The 21,171-nt window shown below is 33.2% G+C and overlaps 3 protein-coding genes across 3 annotated transcripts; all 3 read right to left on the bottom strand.

Annotated features, from left to right (window-relative positions):
- Positions 1 to 301: 301 nt before the first annotated feature.
- On the bottom strand, positions 302 to 4,690 carry LOC108318978 (receptor-like kinase TMK4). The gene is made up of 3 exons (XM_017549973.2): positions 2,242 to 4,690; positions 1,120 to 1,659; positions 302 to 599 (listed from the first exon to the last, which is right to left on the bottom strand). The coding sequence occupies exons 1-2, from the start codon at positions 4,517 to 4,519 to the stop codon at positions 1,148 to 1,150; spliced, it is 2,790 nt and encodes a 929-aa protein (XP_017405462.2). The 5' UTR covers positions 4,520 to 4,690; the 3' UTR covers positions 302 to 599; positions 1,120 to 1,147.
- A 3,458-nt stretch (positions 4,691 to 8,148) lies between these two features.
- On the bottom strand, positions 8,149 to 10,289 carry LOC108318990 (phloretin 4'-O-glucosyltransferase). The gene is made up of 2 exons (XM_017549986.2): positions 8,848 to 10,289; positions 8,149 to 8,698 (listed from the first exon to the last, which is right to left on the bottom strand). The coding sequence occupies exons 1-2, from the start codon at positions 9,877 to 9,879 to the stop codon at positions 8,312 to 8,314; spliced, it is 1,419 nt and encodes a 472-aa protein (XP_017405475.1). The 5' UTR covers positions 9,880 to 10,289; the 3' UTR covers positions 8,149 to 8,311.
- Positions 10,290 to 15,805: 5,516 nt separating this feature from the next.
- On the bottom strand, positions 15,806 to 17,319 carry LOC108319072 (xyloglucan endotransglucosylase/hydrolase 2). The gene is made up of 3 exons (XM_017550093.2): positions 16,868 to 17,319; positions 16,456 to 16,649; positions 15,806 to 16,339 (listed from the first exon to the last, which is right to left on the bottom strand). Exons 1-3 carry the CDS (start codon positions 17,147 to 17,149, stop codon positions 15,973 to 15,975), a joined length of 843 nt encoding a protein of 280 aa, XP_017405582.1. The 5' UTR covers positions 17,150 to 17,319; the 3' UTR covers positions 15,806 to 15,972.
- Positions 17,320 to 21,171: the final 3,852 nt, after the last annotated feature.

Raw genomic sequence — 21,171 nt, 5'->3', positions numbered from 1 at the left:
ACACTATATCGCTTAAAAATCGAAATAAAAAGCAATTTAAATTCCCTTTTTCATTAGGAAAAGCTCAAGGGAAAGGACCTATAATTCCTATAATTACTTTACCAAAAAAAAAAGTACATTTTTGTTTAACAAAATTTAATTTCAAATACAAAACCAATTTTTTATATTTTCATCTCAAATTAATCAAAAGCTATTCTTCACATGGATACTTTTTTCACTGAAACTGCAAATCAAAAGTGAAGATTCTACCCTCCAGAAACCGAATAAACAGAAACATTTGAAGAATCAATTTGGTGGTGAATTCATTTGGAGAAAAAAATGTTCTCCAATGAGTATAAAATAATAAAAAATGTAACTGTTGGGAGTGTGAGCATGAAGTATTAGTATGAGGTAATGAGGTGTAGAATACAGATTGTGAAATGATGGGATGTGGTGATGGACCCCACGGCATGTGCTTTCTCACCAAAGTCACCAATCTTCTTACCACACTTTACAAACTCAGTCTTCAAATACCGTAATATGCGCAAACGTGTAAGCTCCTCAACTCAAATTAAGCTCAGATACCTCAATTAACACGCACCTTCTGATGCTGATGAAGGCTGAAAATGATAGCAGAATAAAATATGACAACCAAAAGGAATTTAAAAGATGCTCAAGGGACCTCTTTATGCCGATGCTATATAATTAACTTCGAACTCTTCATGCTACAGCTGTCCTCTGTTTCCAATCCAAATCTCTTTCATTGCTGTTGATTTAAGCGGCTTTGGTTTGGCAATGAAAGTGAAATATTACAACTTACAAACGCTTAGTCAAAAAGTACAGGACTCACCAACTTGGTTACGAAACAACCAAATGCAATAAATTTTCTTCTGATTCAAAAAATAATGAAAAATATCATACAGTTAACATTTCTATAATAATTCTCATCTAAGAAACCAACCATTGACTAAACCAATCTGTTAGCTTTGAAAAAATCAATAAAGAACATCAAACTCGTGCAGAAGGAGAATGCAGGAACATTAGAAAAATTAACATTTAAAAAATAAATAAATTGTGATACAATTCAGTGATGTTGCGAGATCAAAACAGCTTAACATCGTCCTCATCCAGTCATCTCACCTGAGAAGCGATTTGTTTATCATTTTCTTCATCGGCAATCCATCGAATCAAAAGAGTCGGCAAATCCTGAAGGTTTTGCAGGAATGCTTGATTGAGTTTGTGAGATGGACATGTCAAACATTGTGGAAGTGCCTTCGTTAGCTTGCCATCTTTGCAGAGCTTGAGGAAGGCTCATGTGAATGTCAATGCCATAACCTTCTTCTTCTTCGTGGCTGGTAGGCTTCCATTGCTCTACGAGAGGAACCAAGACATTCACCGCATGACCCATATCAGGCCTTTGATACGGTTCACGAGCAGTGCAATGACCTGCCAGTTCAGCCACTTTATATATGCTTTCCATGGTTTCCTCATCAGGATCGAGAGTTTGATCAATAGCCTTGGGGATGTTCTCCTTGTTAATCAGTACCCTACGGAACCAGGAAACCAGGTGAGACCTTTCATCAGGCACAGTATCGTCCAATGCCCTTCTACCTGTGATCAGTTCCATCAAAACTACTCCAAATGCGTACACGTCTACTTTGGTAGTCACTCTTCCGGTAGCTGGCAAGAAACAATATCACATTAATCACAAGTAGAGGAATAGCTTAGCATAAAGCTAAAGCAACCAACTGGGTATGCAATTCTACAATAATCTGGCTTAGCTAAGACTACGCAATTCTACAAAAACTAAACAAAACAAATATTCATCAACTTAGTAGAAATGTGGAATTCATGGTTGACTGATTTTGTAACTGCACCAAGGAACCAAACAACAAACATATAGCAAAACCTCTTAGGTAATCCAAGATTTAATCTAATCAGAGTATTCATTCATCACATAAAAAGGGAAATTGGGAGCCGGCCACTTTAATTGTAGCCATTTCTCTATAAACGCCACACCTTATAATGAGCAGCCCCAAACCATCAACCCAAGCATATGCAGAGGAAAACAAAAAATTAACTAGAAAACAAATCATGAAATATGGAAAAAAAGCTCACAACTGGCAATTATTACGAGAAAAATATCACAGTTGCCAGTTCAAAAAATATAATGAATTGTAGTCACGTATAGACAGTTATAATGAGGAAAGAAGATAAATAAAAAAGTCCACAAATTTTAATACAGGCTTGGTCCAAATATACCTGCATATTCAGGTGCCAAATATCCAAATGTTCCAGCCAACTTTGTCTCGACAGAATATTTCCCATCTGGTGCATTTTTTACCAAACCAAAATCTGCAACCTTAGCTCTCATGTCATCACCCAATAATATGTTCGAGGGTTTCAAGTCCCTATGAATGAAGCTTTGCTGAGCTAAGCTGTGCAAGTATTCCACTCCCCGAGCTACATCCAAAGCTATTGCTATCCTTTGTTTCCAAGTCAAAGGAGCACATCCATTTTCACGCCAATCAAACAGGTGTTGTGTTAGCGTCCCTTGAGGCATATACTCATACACCAAAAGCCTTTCGTTGCCGTTTATGCAATATCCTAAAAGAGCAACTAAATGTCTGTGTCTGACTTTACTGAGAACTGCAATCTCTGCTTGGAACTCATTCAATCCCTTGCTCCCGGTTGCAACAGATTCCATTCTCTTCACGGCAATTTTACTTCCATCGTGCAATTCCCCTTTATAAACAACCCCAAACCCTCCCCTACCTAAAATGTTTTCCTCACTAAAATTATCCGTTACTTGCCGAAGAACCTGAATTGAAATAGTAGCATTCCCACCCTCAAAAACATGAATATCACTACGCTCACTGCCCTGGCTATGCAACTCGCTCGGAACGCCACCATATCCATTGGAATTTGTAACGCTCATCATATCAATCTTAACCTCTCCTTTCCCATTTTCGGGATTATTAACCCTCCCAAACTTGCCGTGACGGTTTTTAGCTTGACACTTGCAAAAGACAAATACGACCACCGCAACAAAAAACACTGCAATAACTACAATACCTCCGATCCAAGCAGGAGAGAGTGCAGAACCGCCTGACGTTGCATTTGGACTTCCACTTGGTGCGCCACCAGAACCGCTTGACGGAGTAGTTCCACCGCTACCACCACCTCCAGAATGCCCAAGCAGAGGATTACCTGCATTATTGAACTTCACCTTGGTTGGGAACTTTGGAACATCACCAGATAGATTGTTATTAGACACATCTAGAATCTCAAGCTGAGCTAAATTAACCAAGTCTCCAGGTATTGATCCTCCTAAATGATTGTCATTGAGATACAGGTTTCTCAAATCAGTTAAATTGGCAAATGCAGGTGAAATAGTTCCCGTCAAATTTTGCTTTGCCAAATTCATAGTAACAATCTTCCCCGTAGTAGCACACACAACAAAACTCCAATCTCCACAAGGATCATTCCCGGACCAGGAACGGGCCAACTGAAGGGGATAGGCGAAATCTTTAGCAATATCAAGCAAAGTCGTTACGCGAGAATCGCAAGGTCCAGAGTCTTTCCTACAAAAACTATTCACCCCATCAAGAGTGACCTTCACACCTTTCCCAAACGAAGGAAATGGACCCTGAAGCACATTGTTGTCTAAAGAAACGTTCTGCAAACTAGAAAGGGACATGAGAGAAGGTGGAACCACACCGGTTAACTGGTTGTCTCTCAGCTGCAGATCAAACAATGCGGTGCAATTTGACAAATTCGGAATGGGACCCGTGAAAAGGTTCTTCTGAAACCAAACCTGAGACAAATGGGTCATGGAAGCAAGCACGTCAATGGTACCCGAAAACCCGAACCCGTCTTGCTGATTGTTGAGCCACAGATTCTGGATCCCAGATCCCGCGAAGGTCTTTGGCAAACCCCCAGTGAGGTTGTTGTAAGAAAGACGAAGTTCCTGCAAACTCAGAAGGGAGTCAAACACGTCTGGCAAGGTACCAATGAGGTTTGTGTTTCCGAGGTCGAGTTTGACGAGGTTGGTGGACTGAGTCAACTCGGCGGGAATCCTCCATGGAGCGAGGTTGAAGCTGTCTGCCAAGCTGAGGCTCTGTAAGCTAGTGAGACCCTGGAAGCAACCATCGGGAATGGAGGTGAAGTTGTTGCCTCCGAGGAACACGGTTTCCAGCATGGAGAGGTTAGCAAGGGAAGGCAACGCGCCGGAGAGCGCGTTGCCCTGGAGAGAGAGCGAGGTGAGTTGGGAGAGGGAGTTGAGATCCGGAGGTAGCGTTCCGGTGAGCGACTGTGAAGCGATTTTGATTGAAGTGACGCGGTTGGTGGTGCACCTTACGCCATTCCACTGACAGAAGCTGGTCCCCGACCACCCGGACGGCGTGGGACTCAAGGCTTTGGCGAGCTTGGACATGAACGCGGCATCGTCGGCAATGGCGGTGGAAGAGAGAGTGAAAAAGAGAAGAAAGAGCTGACCGAGAGAATGTAGGGTTTTCCGTTTTAATCTGGAAGTGGCCATTCAGATTTGCGAGAAGGGGGAAGAGTAATCGTTTGATGAGTTTGGTTGCTTTTGATAATAACACGTAATTGTACAGAGCAAGAAGAGAATGGAAGCAGAACAGAAAGGAAAAGCTGAAAACTGCGCCAACCTCATGTGCCAGTAGTTATGGTTATGCCCACTCTTTTTTCAAATTAATACTTAATGCTCAATAATGTCACAATTTTACAATTAAATAATTCTCTGTATTCTCTACATGATTAAGTATAAGTATTTATACGGGGATCAGCTAAAATAATACAAAATAACTTGTATCATCGTAAATTTAGGGCAAATAAATGAGAAAGTTTAGTATGACCGAAGTGCCCTTTTTGTTACTTGTCGGGGTGTTTTGATAGTAGAAAAAAGGAGCATGGGTCCATGACAGTGAAAGGGAAGGCCCACATCCAGAGTAGTAGAGTGGAGAATCAATACCAAAAGACAGAAAAACCGCTGTATTAGGTACTCCCAAAAGAAAAATAACAATTTTATTTAAAGAAAATTTAATTTAATTACCATAAAAATTAAAGTGAGAATACGTAAGAGATAATTTTATATGATAAATATGTGGGAAAGAAAAGAAATACGTGGTTGAGTCAAATCAGTAGAGTGGTCCCGTTGCCAACTGTTGCTTACTAGATTTGGCGTACATTGTTTGTCTTTCCATTGACTCTCTCAAGCTGAGATTTGAAACAAAACCAAGGTATATATAATCGTATGTAGTATAATGTTACTCTGTCTTTTAAAAACAGTATACGAATATATATCTTAAATCTGAATTATTTATACCTTTTTAGTACATTAGTAACTTGGCGGATTTGAAGCGGCAGGACAAGAATAATTAATTGATTTAATAAAAGCAATCACAATAATAATATACCAAACACTGTGTTCTTTATCCTTTTTCAATTACTTTTGATACTGTCTTAACTTTTTATCATTCTCCTTTTCGCTTTCCACGGAAGCTTCCCATCATCCACCCCGTTATCTGCCGATCTTAATTACAAACAATTTTTTTATTTTTTCAATTTTCTGTCAAACTAATTGTTTTTTCCATAAATTATTCGTGAAAGGCGAAAGGCAAGTGTGTGGGCAAGTGCAACGTATCATTCCGTGGGGGAAATGCTTTTCAGCCATTAGATATACTTTATTTTAACTGACGGTTATGATGCTATTTTGAACTGTGGTGGCAACGTTGGGCTTCTGCTGTAGATTATTGGACTCCATGTTTGCAACAACACGGTTTCTTTATCCTTCACGAAGTTTGCATTTTTTATTTTTTGTTTTACGTTTAAATGTTTATTAACAATTTTTTTCTTTAACCAACATCATATTCTAAATTGTATTCATATAATGTGTGATTTTTACATTTACCTTCATTTTAAAAAAATAAAAAACCATTTATAAAAGTAAGTATAAAATAGGTTTATCGCAATTGAATGATTTGTTAATATTTATAATTTTAATATATTCTGATAAATTTAATGAAACAGTTTTACGTTTTCTTTTTAGTTCATTCAAATTGAATTTCTTTTTATAATTACTAATCAAAACAAAAAGAATCTACAAAGTTGCTTTTATTGAATATTGCTCCTTTATATTCAATACTAAATTTCATCGAAGACAGCATTATATGTTGAAATTCTCATAAGGTAGAGAAAGAAACATACGACTTCAGATATTGGACTTTTTAACATTTTAAGAGTATGAATTTCTTGGCCCACTTTTCTTTTAATAGCCACATTTGGTACGAGACAATTCATGACATGCAGGTTCTTCCTGCACCTCCATAAATTCTTTCCTACACTTCCATATAAAAAAATTCATTTTTTATTTTCTACAGATTATATGATTTAGAAATTATTTTCAAAAGTTAAAAATGACTTTCAGATCATACAAAGATAACTTTTAATTTGTACAAAGATAATAACTTTTTAAATAAATATTGATTTCCAAATTATTTAATTAAAAGGTTATTATTAACTCTTAAATTTGTAAATCTGAAAAGTTTTTGAGTTATATAATTCGAAAGACTTCAAATTATATAATTCAAAAAATATTTTTGAGCAAAAAATTTACAGAAGTGCGTGAAAAATCTGCCTTCATGATCAATAAATAAAAAAAAAGAACAACATCAACGTCCACCCCATTGCTCAAAGGAGATATAAAAAGAAGTTTATTCAAAAAAATATCAGTGATGTGATAGAAAGATATTAAAAAATATATAGATATATTAGTGTAACTAGTCGTAATTAAATAGACAATGATTCAAACATCTCTACTAGTAGAAATTTGAATAATAATTTGTATCTTCATACTAAACTATCTCCAACCGTTAGATTTCAAAAAATGTATATTCTCTTATGCCCGATATTGACAATTTTAAAACAAAAAATATTATTCGCATAGTGTTGATATGGTTAATCAAATTTGAGATGAGATTTACAAACTACATGGAGATTTAAATTAAACCTAAATGTATATTGAGGTTTCAACGATGTTAAGCAAAGAAATTATGGGGTGGAACAAAGGTTTGATCAATTTTGCCATTCTTTGAATTGAACTTTTCATTATTTATTTATTTTTGGATAATGATACACAAACACTCCATTTTCTATTCAACGTAGATTCAATACTAGTAAAATAGTATTTTTATTTTAAAATATAAAATAATTTAGAATAAATTAATTAGGAAAGTAAAAAAGAATTATTAGATATTGGAAAGGAGTGTCAAAATTGAGATTGTAAATGATTTGTTTATATTTACATATACCCTTTGACAGTATACATATTATTGCTTATCCAAACACACTTACAATTCTTGCTCGTATTTTATTAAATATTAAATTAATTAATTAAATTTTAGTTACTCCATAGGACACATTTTTTATTTGTTTCTCTAAATTATTATTTTTACTTATTTAAATTCTGTTTCTGAATTTCATTTTTCATCTTTAAATTAGCATTATTTAATTATCTTTTAAATTATTTATTTTCAAAAATTAAGAATTTTGACGAATCTTGGATAATTATTCTATTAGTGAGTATGCAATTTGTGATGCAATAAACTTTTTGGTCAAGACAAGGGATAACATTTAATCATATTTTGTTCCTATGAAGCCACTTTAATTGTTTGGTAAATATACTGTAATATATATAGTATGTAATATTAAATCAATTGTTTTTTAATTCAAATGACATTACTTTTTCATAAAATATTTTTTGTTATATTCATCCCTTACTCTAACAAAATGCTATGAAAAAATGTTAAAATTCTAACTTTTTTTAATTAAATAAAAATTATACTGCAAGATATATAGTCACTCTTCAAATCAATTAATATGTTTAAAAAAGTAACAATCTACCCACCGACTCTTTACCATGACCAAGTCAATAGGAAAAAGTTTATTTAATATCATATAACTCAACAATTTACTTTTTATTGGATTTTAATAATTTAAAAAAAGTTAATTTGTATATTTATATAAAAAAGTTCAAAGATGAAATGATAGTTGTAAAAATCTATGGAATGTTAAAATAATTAATAATGGGACGTTACATCAACTATGAAAAATATGATTTAAAAAGTTGATATCTAGCATGCACATGACTTTACCCACAGAGTTTGTGGAACTTTTGTTTTTTAGTATCGAAGGAATAAGGTTTACAGCAAAGCTGAATTGGAACATTGTGGTTTATTTAAGAGATGTGATATCTAAGTTCCCTGTTTCTTTACCCCTCACAACAATCAACCCAAAAAACAAGAATGTTACATCAGACTATCCTGTCCAATCCTGCGACATAATCAAGAAAAGTCCTAATGTTCCTATCCGAAGAGCCTCCTTCCTTCACGGCTTCTCGGGCCAAACATTTCCATTTCTCAGCATTCCTTCTCAGCTCATCTCTTTTTTCTCCACTCCCCATCACCACTTCCAAACACTTCCTAATCTCTTCGCCCTCCACTATCCCTTCCGCATTCGCTTTACCATCCACTCTCACCCCCGTCTTCCATACATCTTCCACCAGCTTGGCGTTTGTCCCCTGGTCTGACCACTGCGGAAAACTCACCATAGGAATCCCCGAACTCAAACTTTCCATTGTCGAATTCCATCCGCAGTGTGTCAGAAAACAACCCAACGAACCATGTGACAGAACCTCCACCTGAAAATCATAGTTCCAAACTACCATATTATCCCTACTACTCTTTATATCTTATTTATTTTTACACAAATATCCAATCTAATAATTTCTTCCAACCTTGCATATACATCCACACATCAGTCGTATTGAAATATCTATTAGTTTCTTACCTGAGAACACCAATTGACAATCTTCCCCCTCTGCTCCAACTCCTTTCTGCAGCTCAGTTCTTGCAACTTTTCTTCCTTTTCTTGTTTTCCATTGGGTTCTCTTATTACCCACAAGAAGGGATACCCGGAATCCAGCAACGCACGTGCTACCTCTTCCATCTGCCTCTGACCCAACACAGCAAGGGTACCAAACGAAACATAAACCACAGACAACGCGGGCTTTGAGTCCAGCCACTTAATGTAATCGTTTGACCCGTGGTAGATGTCACCGCCAAAGGAAGTATCTGTCGGGTCTTTACCGTCCAAGAAGGCGGAGGGAATCAGTGGCCCAATTGAAATCATCGTTAGCTTATCGATGGCTTTCAAGGCCTCGGGTTCCAAGTCCTGGAAGGTGTTGACAAGAACTCTAGGGTTGGTTTCTTCGTCGAAAAGTTTAAACTGTTCTTCGAGTGAAGGAAGAGCGAAAGAGTAGGCATTGGAGGGTAAGAGGAAAGAGGGAACGTCACGTGTTGCGAGCGAAAAGGGCAAACCCGGAAACTCGATGATGGAGTTCTCGGATTTTTGGATGGTGTTAATGTAGTCCTTGTATTCGTGAAAGTAGTGATAGTAGATATCCAAAACCGTGGCAGCTTGAATCCACAGGAGCACCCCCGGAATAAGAAACTCACGCGCCACCTTTGCGACCCAGGGAAGCATGAGGGTGTAGGTGACGCAGGTGAAAGGTTTGCCTTCCTCTTTAGCGGAGGTTATGATGTTTCCCAAAAACTCAGAGCCGCGGCGCTTGAGCTCGGCCATGTAGGAGTTCACGTCGGAGTCGTCGGTGGTTTTGTAACCGTCGTCGTAGCCGTCGGAGAAGGTGACGAAGGAGAGGCCGGGGACGGTGGGTTTTTTGAGCATGCGACGGTGGAGGTAGACGCTGGTGGCGAAAGTGACGTGGACGCCAATGGCAGCGAGTCGCTTGGCAAACTGGAGGGAGGGGTTTACGTGGCCTTGGATGGGGTAGGTTATGAGGAGGAAGCGTTGTTGCACCATGGTAACGGTGGCGCGTGAAAATGCAGAGTCGATATTACTTACTAAGAAAAGGCTAGTTATACGAGTGAGATAGGAGGCAGAGAAGTAACACGGTGGTTGTTTGAATCTATTTGTTTGTTATATAGAGTGGAGGAAGCCAGAAGAGTGAGTAGTGACGTTTGCGGTGACGAAAAGGGTAGGGCTGCTGGAAATGCTCGTCTAGTCTATTTCTCATGGAGTAACGCTACCATGAAACCCTTATGGTCATAAAAGTATGTAAATTTTTATATTGTTAGAGTAAGATGTGAACGAAAAATGAATCTAAATTTAGATGTCTTAAATAATCATTACTCATGTTCGAGGTCGCGTTATGTCCTCATGATACAAAAATAATATGTTATAACAGGTTTTATTTCGACTTTTTAAAAAGGAAAAAGTCTTTTTAATAATTTCTTTTGATAATTTCTTTATAATCGTCGTGATTCGTTCGTTTCAAACATACAAATCAGTGTATAAAAAAAATTGTTAAAATATCATTATCATTTAAAAATCTAGGAGGTTATTTTAGTTAAAACCGCAACTATATCTTATTTATTTTTTTTTTTTTTTGATGGTCTATTATAAAATCACAAATAAGATTAATTTTTTTTTATTTAAAATGAATTTTCGATGGTTTTTTAATAAAACTGCTAGGTGAGTTGCGAATAATTTTATTAAATCTAATTTTTTTGGTCGCACTTTCAATTCACTTTTTCATCTTCTCCAAGTTTTCATTTTTTCCTTGCATCTCAATATAGCTTCTCTTAAATTTGAATTTATTTCTAATTATTTTATTCAAACAAATCATTTTAGTGTAAATGATTTTAAATTCTTTAAATAAATTAATTACTCTTTTAAATTACTTCATCCAAACATAACATAAGGTTTTGTTTACATAAATCAACGAATAAAAGGAATAAAACAAGAGAAGCAAGAGACAAAAAGACCATTCTATGTAACTTTTTTGAAAAATTACTAATGTACTAAAGTTGTACTAAAGTGCATTATTTTAGTTTAATGTATTTTAAATTGAAATCGTATTTATACGACATACTTAGATTCTTTACAGTAAAATAATGTAACACAACTTACTCGTTATTGTAATTTTTTTTCAAATATGTTATTTTGATAATTTTTTAAATAAATTATATTAGAAACCCTGTTTGTGCCATAGAGTATATGAAGAGCCAAAAGAAAATTTATGAAATATTTATATGATTTGTAATATTATTAGCTTTATCTTGTATTAAACTTAATTTAAAATAAATAATAATAAATTATTAAAAAAATATTTTCAATATATTATTTCATCATGTATAGACTATAAAAAAAGTTCAACTAAAAAAATTATAATCGATTTCTATCAAAACTATAATCGATTATCCCTTAAAGTGGTAGGCATTCATAATTGACAAGTACTTAAAAATACATGGAAAATAAAAAAAAATTAAATATGTGAAGTTACCTCCTAACTTTACGTGCTTTTCCCCTTAAAACACTCCGACTTTGAAGTTATCCTTCTTCTATTTTCATCGTTTCACATCTACTCTGAGGATAATGATATTTTGACAACATTTTAACATTACCTACGTGTCATTATGTGATTGGTCCAAAATTATTCTACAATCAATAATAATAATCATAAACATCATCATGACCAATCACAAAATGACATGTAGATTCTGTTAAAATATTGTCAAATTATCATTATCCTTACTCAAATAAGTAAAAACAAAAGTTCATCTATTTTTTCATCTATGTGAAAAGTTGAACATGAGAAAGAAACATGGTGATACTTATATTATTTGGATGTAGAAAAAGTTAATGGCAACAAGTTGAAAGTTTAATACATATAATTCATGTGATTATAAAAAAAAAACTTAAGTGTATAATTTAAACATTTATTGAAATGTCATTAGATTTAATTTACTAATAATTCATGCAAGTTATATTTAAATAATTAATCCATTAATGAAAATGGATAAAATTGTAGAAATACGAGTAATAATTTTATATACATATCACTATTAAAAAACAATTAGTTGTTGACGGACAAAATTTATTGATAATGAGAGGCTAGAAATGATAGAACATTTGTAGTAAAATGTTTGTTGAAAATTTTTATCATCAGTATATAAAGAATTTATTGATAATTATAATTGACGATAAAAAATATATCTCAGTATATATCAACAAATTAAATATGTTGATAAATATTCATCGATAATTCTCAATAATATAAAATTATTTGTAAATATTTATCCATAATCGTTTGTTATTACTGATAAACTTTGATCATCCATAAAATTTGTTGATAAATTTTATAATTGAATCTTTTTCTTTCTTCCTCTTTTTTTTGTTTCTTTTTTCTTCTTCATCTTCATTTTCCTGTTTCTCCAATGCTGATGTTGTGTCTGTCATCTTCAACTCCTCCACTTCTTCTCCCTGTTCCTCTTATTCTTTTCTTCTTTCTTCTTCTCATTTGTTTTATTTTCATCTTCCTCCACCTTCTATTACCATTATCATTTGACACCACAACGTTGTCATGTTTGTGTTGCCCTTCTACCATTAGATCCAACTTATCTTCCTCCTCTTCATCTCTTTCTCTTTTTTTTTTTATTAATGTCACTGTGAAAAATACCAAACTTAGCATAACACTTGTTGCTTTCTTAAATAACAAATTTATTGATAAAAAATATGTCAATAATAAAAATTATAAATTATTAATGAAATTTATTGACGAATTTAACAAAATTAGTTAAAACCTAAAACAGACAATGTAACATTATTTCATCGATGAATCTGATTAAAAAAATTTAAAAAAATTTGATAAAAGATCAAAACGAAAAGTTTAGACATTATTTTTTGATCAAATTTACCAATATTATAAATTATAAATAACTGAACTTACCAACATAATTTATAATTTATTGATTAATATATTACTAACAAAAATATCTGTTAATAATACAAATTTTATTTATTCACAAATGATTTGATTGCTTATTTTTTCGTAGATAATTAAAATTATAAAATTTGTTGACAAAATTTATTGTTAAATTTAATTTTATGAACGAATTTATTTCTCAACAATTGTTAGAACCATTAAAACGCACTCACAAACCCCACAGTGTCAGAACCATTAAAACGCACTCAAAACCCCTCTGAATGGACGTCAGGTGACCAACAATGAGGATTCGAAAAATCAGATAGTAGAATGCAGGTGTCAGCAAATAAGCGGACGTCCGTTTTAGGCAAAAACTAAGTCTTGGAAAATCACGTCACACTCTATCTGCATGCATCTTCTTCTCCAAAAAAAAATCTGACCTTTCATTTATCCTCCTTCTCTCTAAAAAGCTCTCCCTTCTCTCTACCGAAACTCACCATTTTTCTACTCCAAACTCTGTTCAGGCACCGTAGAAGCACCCACGGCGTCCCAAGCTTCAGTTTGATCCGATCAGTTTCGAGTTCTGATCTGGTAAGTCTTCTTCTCTGTTAGTCGTTCGTTCACTGGCACATGCAAACCAACTTCTGGTTGCATGAGTCCATAGTCTTATTCTGAAACGGTTGGTCTGTTGTTTGGTTTAGTTTAAAGGATTGTTGAGCGTGAGGGTAGAAGAAGTTTAGTCAGGCGAATCCCATTTCTGCCTCTTGTAACGTTCGTTCACGCTAGAGGTAAGGGAAGCTTATTTAATTTAATTTGTATGCTGTTGAAATGTTTGAACGTTCATTATTTGATTGAATGAATTGAATGTATGATGGTTGATATGATTGTAGTACATGAACGTTAGTTTATTTAATGAGTGAAAATGAAATATGACTAAGTTATGTATGATGTATGAAATCTCTATGTTTGGGTGGTATGAAATATGAATGTATAAAGTTGTGAAACTATATGTTAATAATGAGTTGGAATATGAATGATCCTGATATGATTTCCCTAAGAAAGTGTATGATCGTTATTGAACGGTCTTCGACCGTTCGATAATTCTAGGAAACTTGATTAGAAGTGGATTCTTTCATTTGGGATTAATCCTAATGTAGGACGAGCGTCTGCATTAAGTATTTACAAGTGTTCGTTTTTTTTTCACGTGAATCATTATAAGCATTAGTTTCGAAGGTCTTGAAATATCCTTATTCATTGGTTTCATTCTGGAGTCTTCGTTCTTGATTTGGTCTTTTGATGTTCAAATTGGAATTCTCAAGAGTCAGTTCATCTGATTGGCTCAATGTTGTAATTGACGTTCGTTCCATTTGTTTATGGCGATTTATGATTGTACTCGTTATTTCCTCAACCCGATATCAAACCTTAAATCTTAAATCCATTCTTGAATTGGAGATCTCTCGGTCTCGTTCTGTGTTCGGTCTCGTTCTGAGTTTAGATTGAACGTCCGTTATTTGGAATCCTCATAAATCTTTGTACGCGTTGGTTCAAGGTGATGTTTATTAATGAAAGATGAAGAAAATGTGATATGGAAATGTATGTTTTTGCATGAATTAAATTACATAAGCTTACCCTGTGTTCTCTTGTCATGTCTTGTCTTGTACGTCCGTCCTTGTCATTGCAATGATCATCCGCGTGAATGTGAGCAGAAGGCGACGAGCTGCTGGAAGAAGAAAATTTGGTAGAAGTTGAAGTTAAGACCGAATAGTAGAACGTTCGGTCAGTAGTTTAAATTTTTGTAGTGAGGTGGTCGTTCGATCACCTTCCCCTTTTGTTACTTTTGACGATCGGTTTATTGTTTTGTAAAACCGTTCGGATAGTTGTACCGCTGTACAGTTTAACTTTGTAATTTCTTTGTGAAAGGTCGTTCGGCCAGTAACGTTCGTTTCCTTTTTAGTGTAAGAACTGAAGTATTATTAAATGTAATTATTCTATTATATAATTTGTTGCTGTATTTTTGGAATGTTACAACAATTATATGTTTTTTATAATAGATTGAAAATATAAAGTCACCATTATTACTATTACTACGTAAGTCAACCCTTATCAATATTTCAGTTTATGCAAAACACTGTTCATGTTAAAAAAAATAATTTAAAAATAAAAAGTGAAAAGTATATATATATCAACACTGAGTATTTCTACAACAAAATTTTCTTTTTGTAAACTCGATACTAATTTTTTAGAAAACTTAAAAAACAACTCAAAATATATTCATATGTTACTATTGAACTTATTTTAATAAGCTCTTTAGAAAAATCTCACAACCTTTATAAAATAACTTCGCTCTATTTCTTCAATTATGAAAACATCTTGGTTCCAATTGCACGTTTCACTAGCACATATATAAGAAAAAGGTTACAAAAAAATTAAACTTCTTCAACAAATTAAAACTTATTTTAATTTATAAGAAAAAATGAAATCAATTTTCTCATAATTTTTCTCTTTCATTACACTTACCACATTACACGATAACGGTGGGTTGACACTAATGCACTTATTTAACATTATTTTTTTATTTAAAAATATAATAAGAGTAAAAAATGATGTGTCTCAACCTCCACTTCATTTTACAATTTTTATTTATTAAGGAAGTTAAAAAAATGTTTTTTATAATAGAAAAGTAAAAAATAACGTGCCAAATGAAATGTGTCAATCTATACATTTTCTTAATCAACTAAGTAAAATATTTAAGAACATGAAAGTAAAGAGAACTATAAAAAGGACACGTTTTTCCTTTCTATGCATTTTAGCCTAAATAAGAAAAGACATACAATTTAAAATGCAAAAAAAGAAAATCCTCTGTTCGATATTGAAACACGTGAGATCTCACTATACAATAGTGATAATGGAAAAACTCGCAACAAGAAACGCAAGCACTACCAAGATAGGAAGGATTTGAAAATGGAAAAAGATGTAAAATTAAAGTTTCATACTGAGAAGCATTTGATATAACAAAAGTGGTAGGTAGTAAAACGAATTTCATTTATTTTGAATATGAATATCATATATAAAGCATGACTTAGAGAAAAAGGCAAAATAGCGAAGAAGACACAAAATTAAAGAATCAAAAGACCGAGACATAATAATATAAAATATTTTACAAATAAAAACAAAGACTCGTTTGTTTCTCAGCGTTTGCACTCCGCAGGAAGGCCTTGTGGGAATCGCTTAAGGTCGTTGCAGTAGTTATAGATCATGAAGTACTTTTGAACCCATCTAAGTCTTCTTCTGCCATAGGCGTCAAGCTCCGTGCTCTGCAATGCAGCATCAGAGAATGAATTGGAAGACCCCGAGAACTCCGTGGCTTTGAAATTGCGGTAGTACGCTGTAAACGGTGCCTTGGACCAATCAGTTTTCACCAAGCCACCTCTAGTTGCCCAGTCATCAGCATTCCACAGGCTAGAATAGATTCTCATGGGTTGGTTCTTCGGGAAAGGAACACCGGCACTCTCAGCATTCTTGAACACCCTTATGGGAATGTTGTCCACCAAGAAGCTGCACAACAGATAAATGAACCGGTTTCGTTTTATTCAATGCCGGTTATCGAAGGGAAAAGACACACCATGGAAAGCGAGAGACGAAGAAAACATAAATATCTTGTTTTTACTCACATGATGTGTTGGGGCTTCCAGATGATGGAGTAAGTGTGGAAGTTTCTGGTGGGGTCGAACCAGAGGTAGAACTGTTGCTCTCTGTTTCCTTTGCCTTGGGTAAACACGTTTGTGTGGAGAATATAAGGGTCGCCACTCACGTTTCCCAAGAATTCAAAATCAATCTCGTCATGGGTTGGTCCCTGAGATGACAACTGCATCACAAAACACAAAACACTACCGTTAATGGATTAAAAAACAAAGTAACAGTTGCGTAACTTGCGTTTGAAAGGTTGATGCCAAAAATGTAATAATGGTGTCATTTAAAAGTGAGTTACGTCTCAATGTTAAAGTTGCTTTTGAAAAAGAAAGAAGAATATATATATATATATATATATATAGTGAGAGGGGGAGAAGAAAGGAATGAACATACGTAGTAAGCAGTGACAGTGCCGGCAGAGTTGCCAGCGACGAGTTTGAGCTGCATATCGATCCTCCCAAATAAGTACTCTTTCTTGGATCGGAAGCCAGAGCCAGAGACTTTATCGAGCGAAAGAGATAGAAGCTGACCACCGCCGAATATCTTAGCACGGTGGTCACCCCATGTGAGATCAAAGTCTTGGTAGAAGTTAGCAGCACATTTAGCCACCATGGAGGTAGCCACCACCAGCCCTAGCAGAAGGGCGTAAAACATAATACCAGTAGAAGAAGCCATGCTGGAGAAAGAGGAAGAAGAGCTTTTTGTTTGGTGTTTTGATGTGAAGGAATGTGGTGGAAGGAGGCGTGTATATATATATATGCGATAAAGAAGGGACAGGTGAAGGAAACAGGACTTGGAATATGGATTGTGTTGCGTATGGTGGGAATGGATGATGGGACGCGTGAGAATTGATTACTGGTGACAGCTTTGCAAGCTTTGAAAGCTGGAAGCTTTTTGTTTGAAAGCTGGATTATTAATTACGCTAGTATTCGTGTTTTTGAGTTATGTTATGAGTTCAGTGAAGAGCCAAATCATGATTGTGCTTGTGTGTATAATATATTATATGCCTGGGTCCCATTTTTAGTGTATGATTTGGAAAGTAAAACGAAATTATGAGAAAATTCAGGCGGTGGATGCCAACTGGATGCTGTATCACGGAAAGAATCAAAGAGGAATAAGAGGAAAAAGTAGTATTTTACTTGTCCATTGGTCTTGTAATAATGCATTGTGAATAATCTGAGATGATGCCATGTGGCAGGAGAAATGCTTCACCCTCCAATTTATCTGTTGCAAAGTTATTGAGAGTTTAATGAATTTAAAGGTTCTGACAGTATTCAGAACTTCACGAGACCTACAATGCTGTTATTTCATGCTTATCCCTTAGCTGCTACTTGTACTCTTGCACCCACATAGCTTGAGGTTTGGGTTACAATTTTGTCTCTTACTGACAACAACTTTGAATGTGAAATAAAGAAGACCAAGAAAACAATATGAACAGTAATTATCTTGCCAATATTGTTTTTTATATTCTTAATTATTTAATGGCAAGTTTTTGTATTACGTGACTGTGATTAAGCTGCGCCTGATAGCGATATATTTTTTAGATAACTCAACTAAACATCGGATAAGATCACACAAGGTATAGCTCTCCAAAAGGTAGCATTCGAAAACTATCCATTGCCGTACAGTGTCAGAGATTGTAGTAATGATCACAGGCAAATTATTGCGACAAAATACGTTGTATTTTTTTATTAGGAAACATTGGCTTGTACCAATTATTCTATATCTTTATATAAATATTGAATTCGTTTTTATGTTTTTAAAATATTAAATACAAATATTTCTTTTGAAAAAGATAAACATTCTTACATATTTTTCGTAAAAATATGACATTTTGTTTTAAAGATTGGGTTGTTTTAGTTGTTCTAATCAAACTTGTATGTGTAGTTTTTACTGTCAAAAGGTTGCAAAAGAGAAAGAGGCACATATGTAGCATATGCTTAGATATTTGTGAAGAGTTTTTAAAAGTTTGTTTGTATTAAAAATAAAGCTATGAATAATTTGAAACAGTGTGAGATAGGTTCTTATGGGAATCCAGCTAGCAATAGACAGAATCTTCGACCTCTGAAATGATGGTACCTTACTTAAATGTATTTTAATTCCTATATATACGATGTAGCAGTTTGAAGATAATGGAGGAGATTATAATGTACAGAGGGTTGTTGGGAAATTGAATTAGCTCTTCCTTTTTTCCAGCATGCGTGTTTCTTAATTTGTTTGTTGTTTTAATTTTAGTAAGAAAACAAGAATGCGAGAACAATGTTGTTACATATAATTGATTCTTTCGGCAATAATGTTATGCTTTCCTTTTTAATAAAGCAACTTTTTTGGCATTGGGCATTTTGGGTAGGTTGAGATTGTTCATGAAACAATTGATTATACAATGAGATGATATAGTGTATAATTAGTGGTTAGTGATATTGCTGGATGCAACTAAATTTTCTGATAATGATGAATATGCAATGAAAACTATTTTACTATCTCTAACCAAAAGACGCATTTCTTGATTATTGAAAACGAAAATATCAAAAATATTGCATGGGATGGACATCAAAGAAAAAATATATATGAAGTTTCTTTTGGTATATGATTAAGATGATCGGTTTAAAGTTTCATACAAATTTTAAACCTGTCTTGAAGTTTAAGTTGTAGATTTAATAGTTTATAAAGATATTTCGATGTTAAAATAAATACAAAATCACCAATATTTTTATTTCAAATTATATTTATAAGTTTTAAAATTAACTTTTAATTAATCAACATCTAATTGAGTGTAACAATATGAAATTTTAGCATTGTGGAATTGAACATCATAGATGAACCATAATTGATAACAGTACAATTAAATTTGTAAGCAGTGTTATGATTGAAGAAGAAAGACACGTTTCGAATTAGCATATAAAACGATACTTAGTATGTCATTGATGTCGTGTAGGGTAGTACTTTTGTGTTTTGATATATATAAAACGTTTCGAATTAGCATATAAAACGATACTAAGTATATATATATATATATATATATATATATATATATATATATATATATATATATATATATATATATATATATATATATATATATATATATATATATATATATATATATATATATATATACTTAGTATGTCATTGATGTCGTGTAGGGTAGTACTTTTGTGTTTTGATCATTCGGAAATAATCATGTAGATAAGTGGTAAGTTTATCTCTCTTCTACCGTTTTCACTTTTCTCTTTCTTTCACGTAATTTTTAATTGTTCTAACTTTACCAATTATTATAGTTGCATTTGAAAATTTGAGCTCACTTAAATTACGATAATATGTTAATATAACTAATTTTTTTTTTCATTTAAAATAATACTTAACTCTTGTTAGACGTGGACTTTAAATCTAACTCAACCCTACAGAATCGGTTTGTAGGATGAGTATACATCTCAAGCATTCTGATACATGTTAAAAAATAAATTTTAAAACTAATTCAACCCCACAAAATCGGCTTCTAGGATGAGATTTGCACCTACTTATAAATTATGAATTGGCCTTATCTCTAATCGATATAGGACTTCCAACAACTCTAAATACCGTAAAAATACAGATTTGAAACAACCCCACCACTTAGTTTTTTTTTTTTAATTCTTATAAATTAAAAGACTTGTTTAGAAAATTTTGTAATATTTTGTCAACAATTTCTTTTTATCTCAAAAGTAACTTAAATAGGAAAAAGGTAACATTTTTCAACTATTCTCTTATGTGTGTATATGTATAGGATGAAATAAGAAAGAAAAAAATTTAAATGATAGAATTGTGAATAATTTTAATAAAAATATTTACATTTTTCAGATTAATGAATTTAAACAGAATAGAAGAAAATGATAATTTTTATTTTTTGATTAAATAATTAAATAAGAGACGAGGAAAAATAAAGAATTTAATAAAAATAAAAAATTTGTTTTAAAATGTATAAATTTTGAACAAATTATTGATCTTGTGAAACCACCAACTCGTCGTACAACATATTCGGTCTTTTACAAGAACCGTGTGATGGGTGTTATCGGTGGGCTTTGTCTCTTCTTCAGCTGAAAAAACTGCGCCCAACATTTTTTGGCTGTTGAAATAAAAATAATAATATTTTTTAAATATTTTTAAGTCTTGATAATTTAAACTATTTTAATGTATTTTATAATACGAAAAAAAATAGTAAACTAAATCAGAGAGAGATGAAGTTCACCATAATGTAAAACTTGATTTTTTTTTTAATTTTCTCATTCAAAGGCACCGAGCATTAAATAATTTGCATAATGAATTATTTTTTATAAAATAAAAAATGGTTTTGGTTGGAGAATATGGCAATGATAAAGCTGAATCAATAATTTTGAATGATTAGGGTTGACGAGTATGAATGAATGGGTGCACCCAAACCCTAAATCAAAGCCACGCGGCAACGTATCAGCACAGTTAAAGTGGGTCCGCGCCAAGATTATCCAACTCTTCAAATCAAGAAAAATATATTTAACATTTCTATTACTTCATTAAAGAGGAAAATGAGAATAATATTAAAATCAAATTTTAAATACCAATATTTTTTTCCTTATCCGGAAGATGGCTTCAAGATATTTTTTAAAAATAAAACTGTTTCTTAAATTTTTAAAATACATAATATTTTAAATATGATAACTGAGGTTAACGATACTGTATGAACT

Source organism: Vigna angularis, chromosome 2, assembly GCF_016808095.1.
Source record: "Vigna angularis cultivar LongXiaoDou No.4 chromosome 2, ASM1680809v1, whole genome shotgun sequence".
In the NCBI taxonomy this organism is placed as follows: Eukaryota; Viridiplantae; Streptophyta; class Magnoliopsida; order Fabales; family Fabaceae; genus Vigna; species Vigna angularis.
The sequence above is the reverse complement of the archived record's forward strand: the minus strand, read 5'-3'. Positions and strand labels throughout refer to the sequence as shown.

Coding starts and splice junctions, on each gene's coding strand:
- LOC108318978 (XM_017549973.2), bottom strand. CDS start 4,519: ATGGCCACTTCCAGATTAAAACGGAAAACCCTACATTCTCTCGGTCAG. Junction 1,660..2,241: donor TTTGGCACCTGAATATGCAG/GTATATTTGGAC, acceptor GTTTCTTGCCAG/CTACCGGAAGAGTGACTACC.
- LOC108318990 (XM_017549986.2), bottom strand. CDS start 9,879: ATGGTGCAACAACGCTTCCTCCTCATAACCTACCCCATCCAAGGCCAC. Junction 8,699..8,847: donor TTGTCAATTGGTGTTCTCAG/GTAAGAAACTAA, acceptor TATGATTTTCAG/GTGGAGGTTCTGTCACATGG.
- LOC108319072 (XM_017550093.2), bottom strand. CDS start 17,149: ATGGCTTCTTCTACTGGTATTATGTTTTACGCCCTTCTGCTAGGGCTG. Junction 16,650..16,867: donor GCACTGTCACTGCTTACTAC/GTATGTTCATTC, acceptor TTTGTGATGCAG/TTGTCATCTCAGGGACCAAC. Junction 16,340..16,455: donor TGGAAGCCCCAACACATCAT/GTGAGTAAAAAC, acceptor TCTGTTGTGCAG/CTTCTTGGTGGACAACATTC.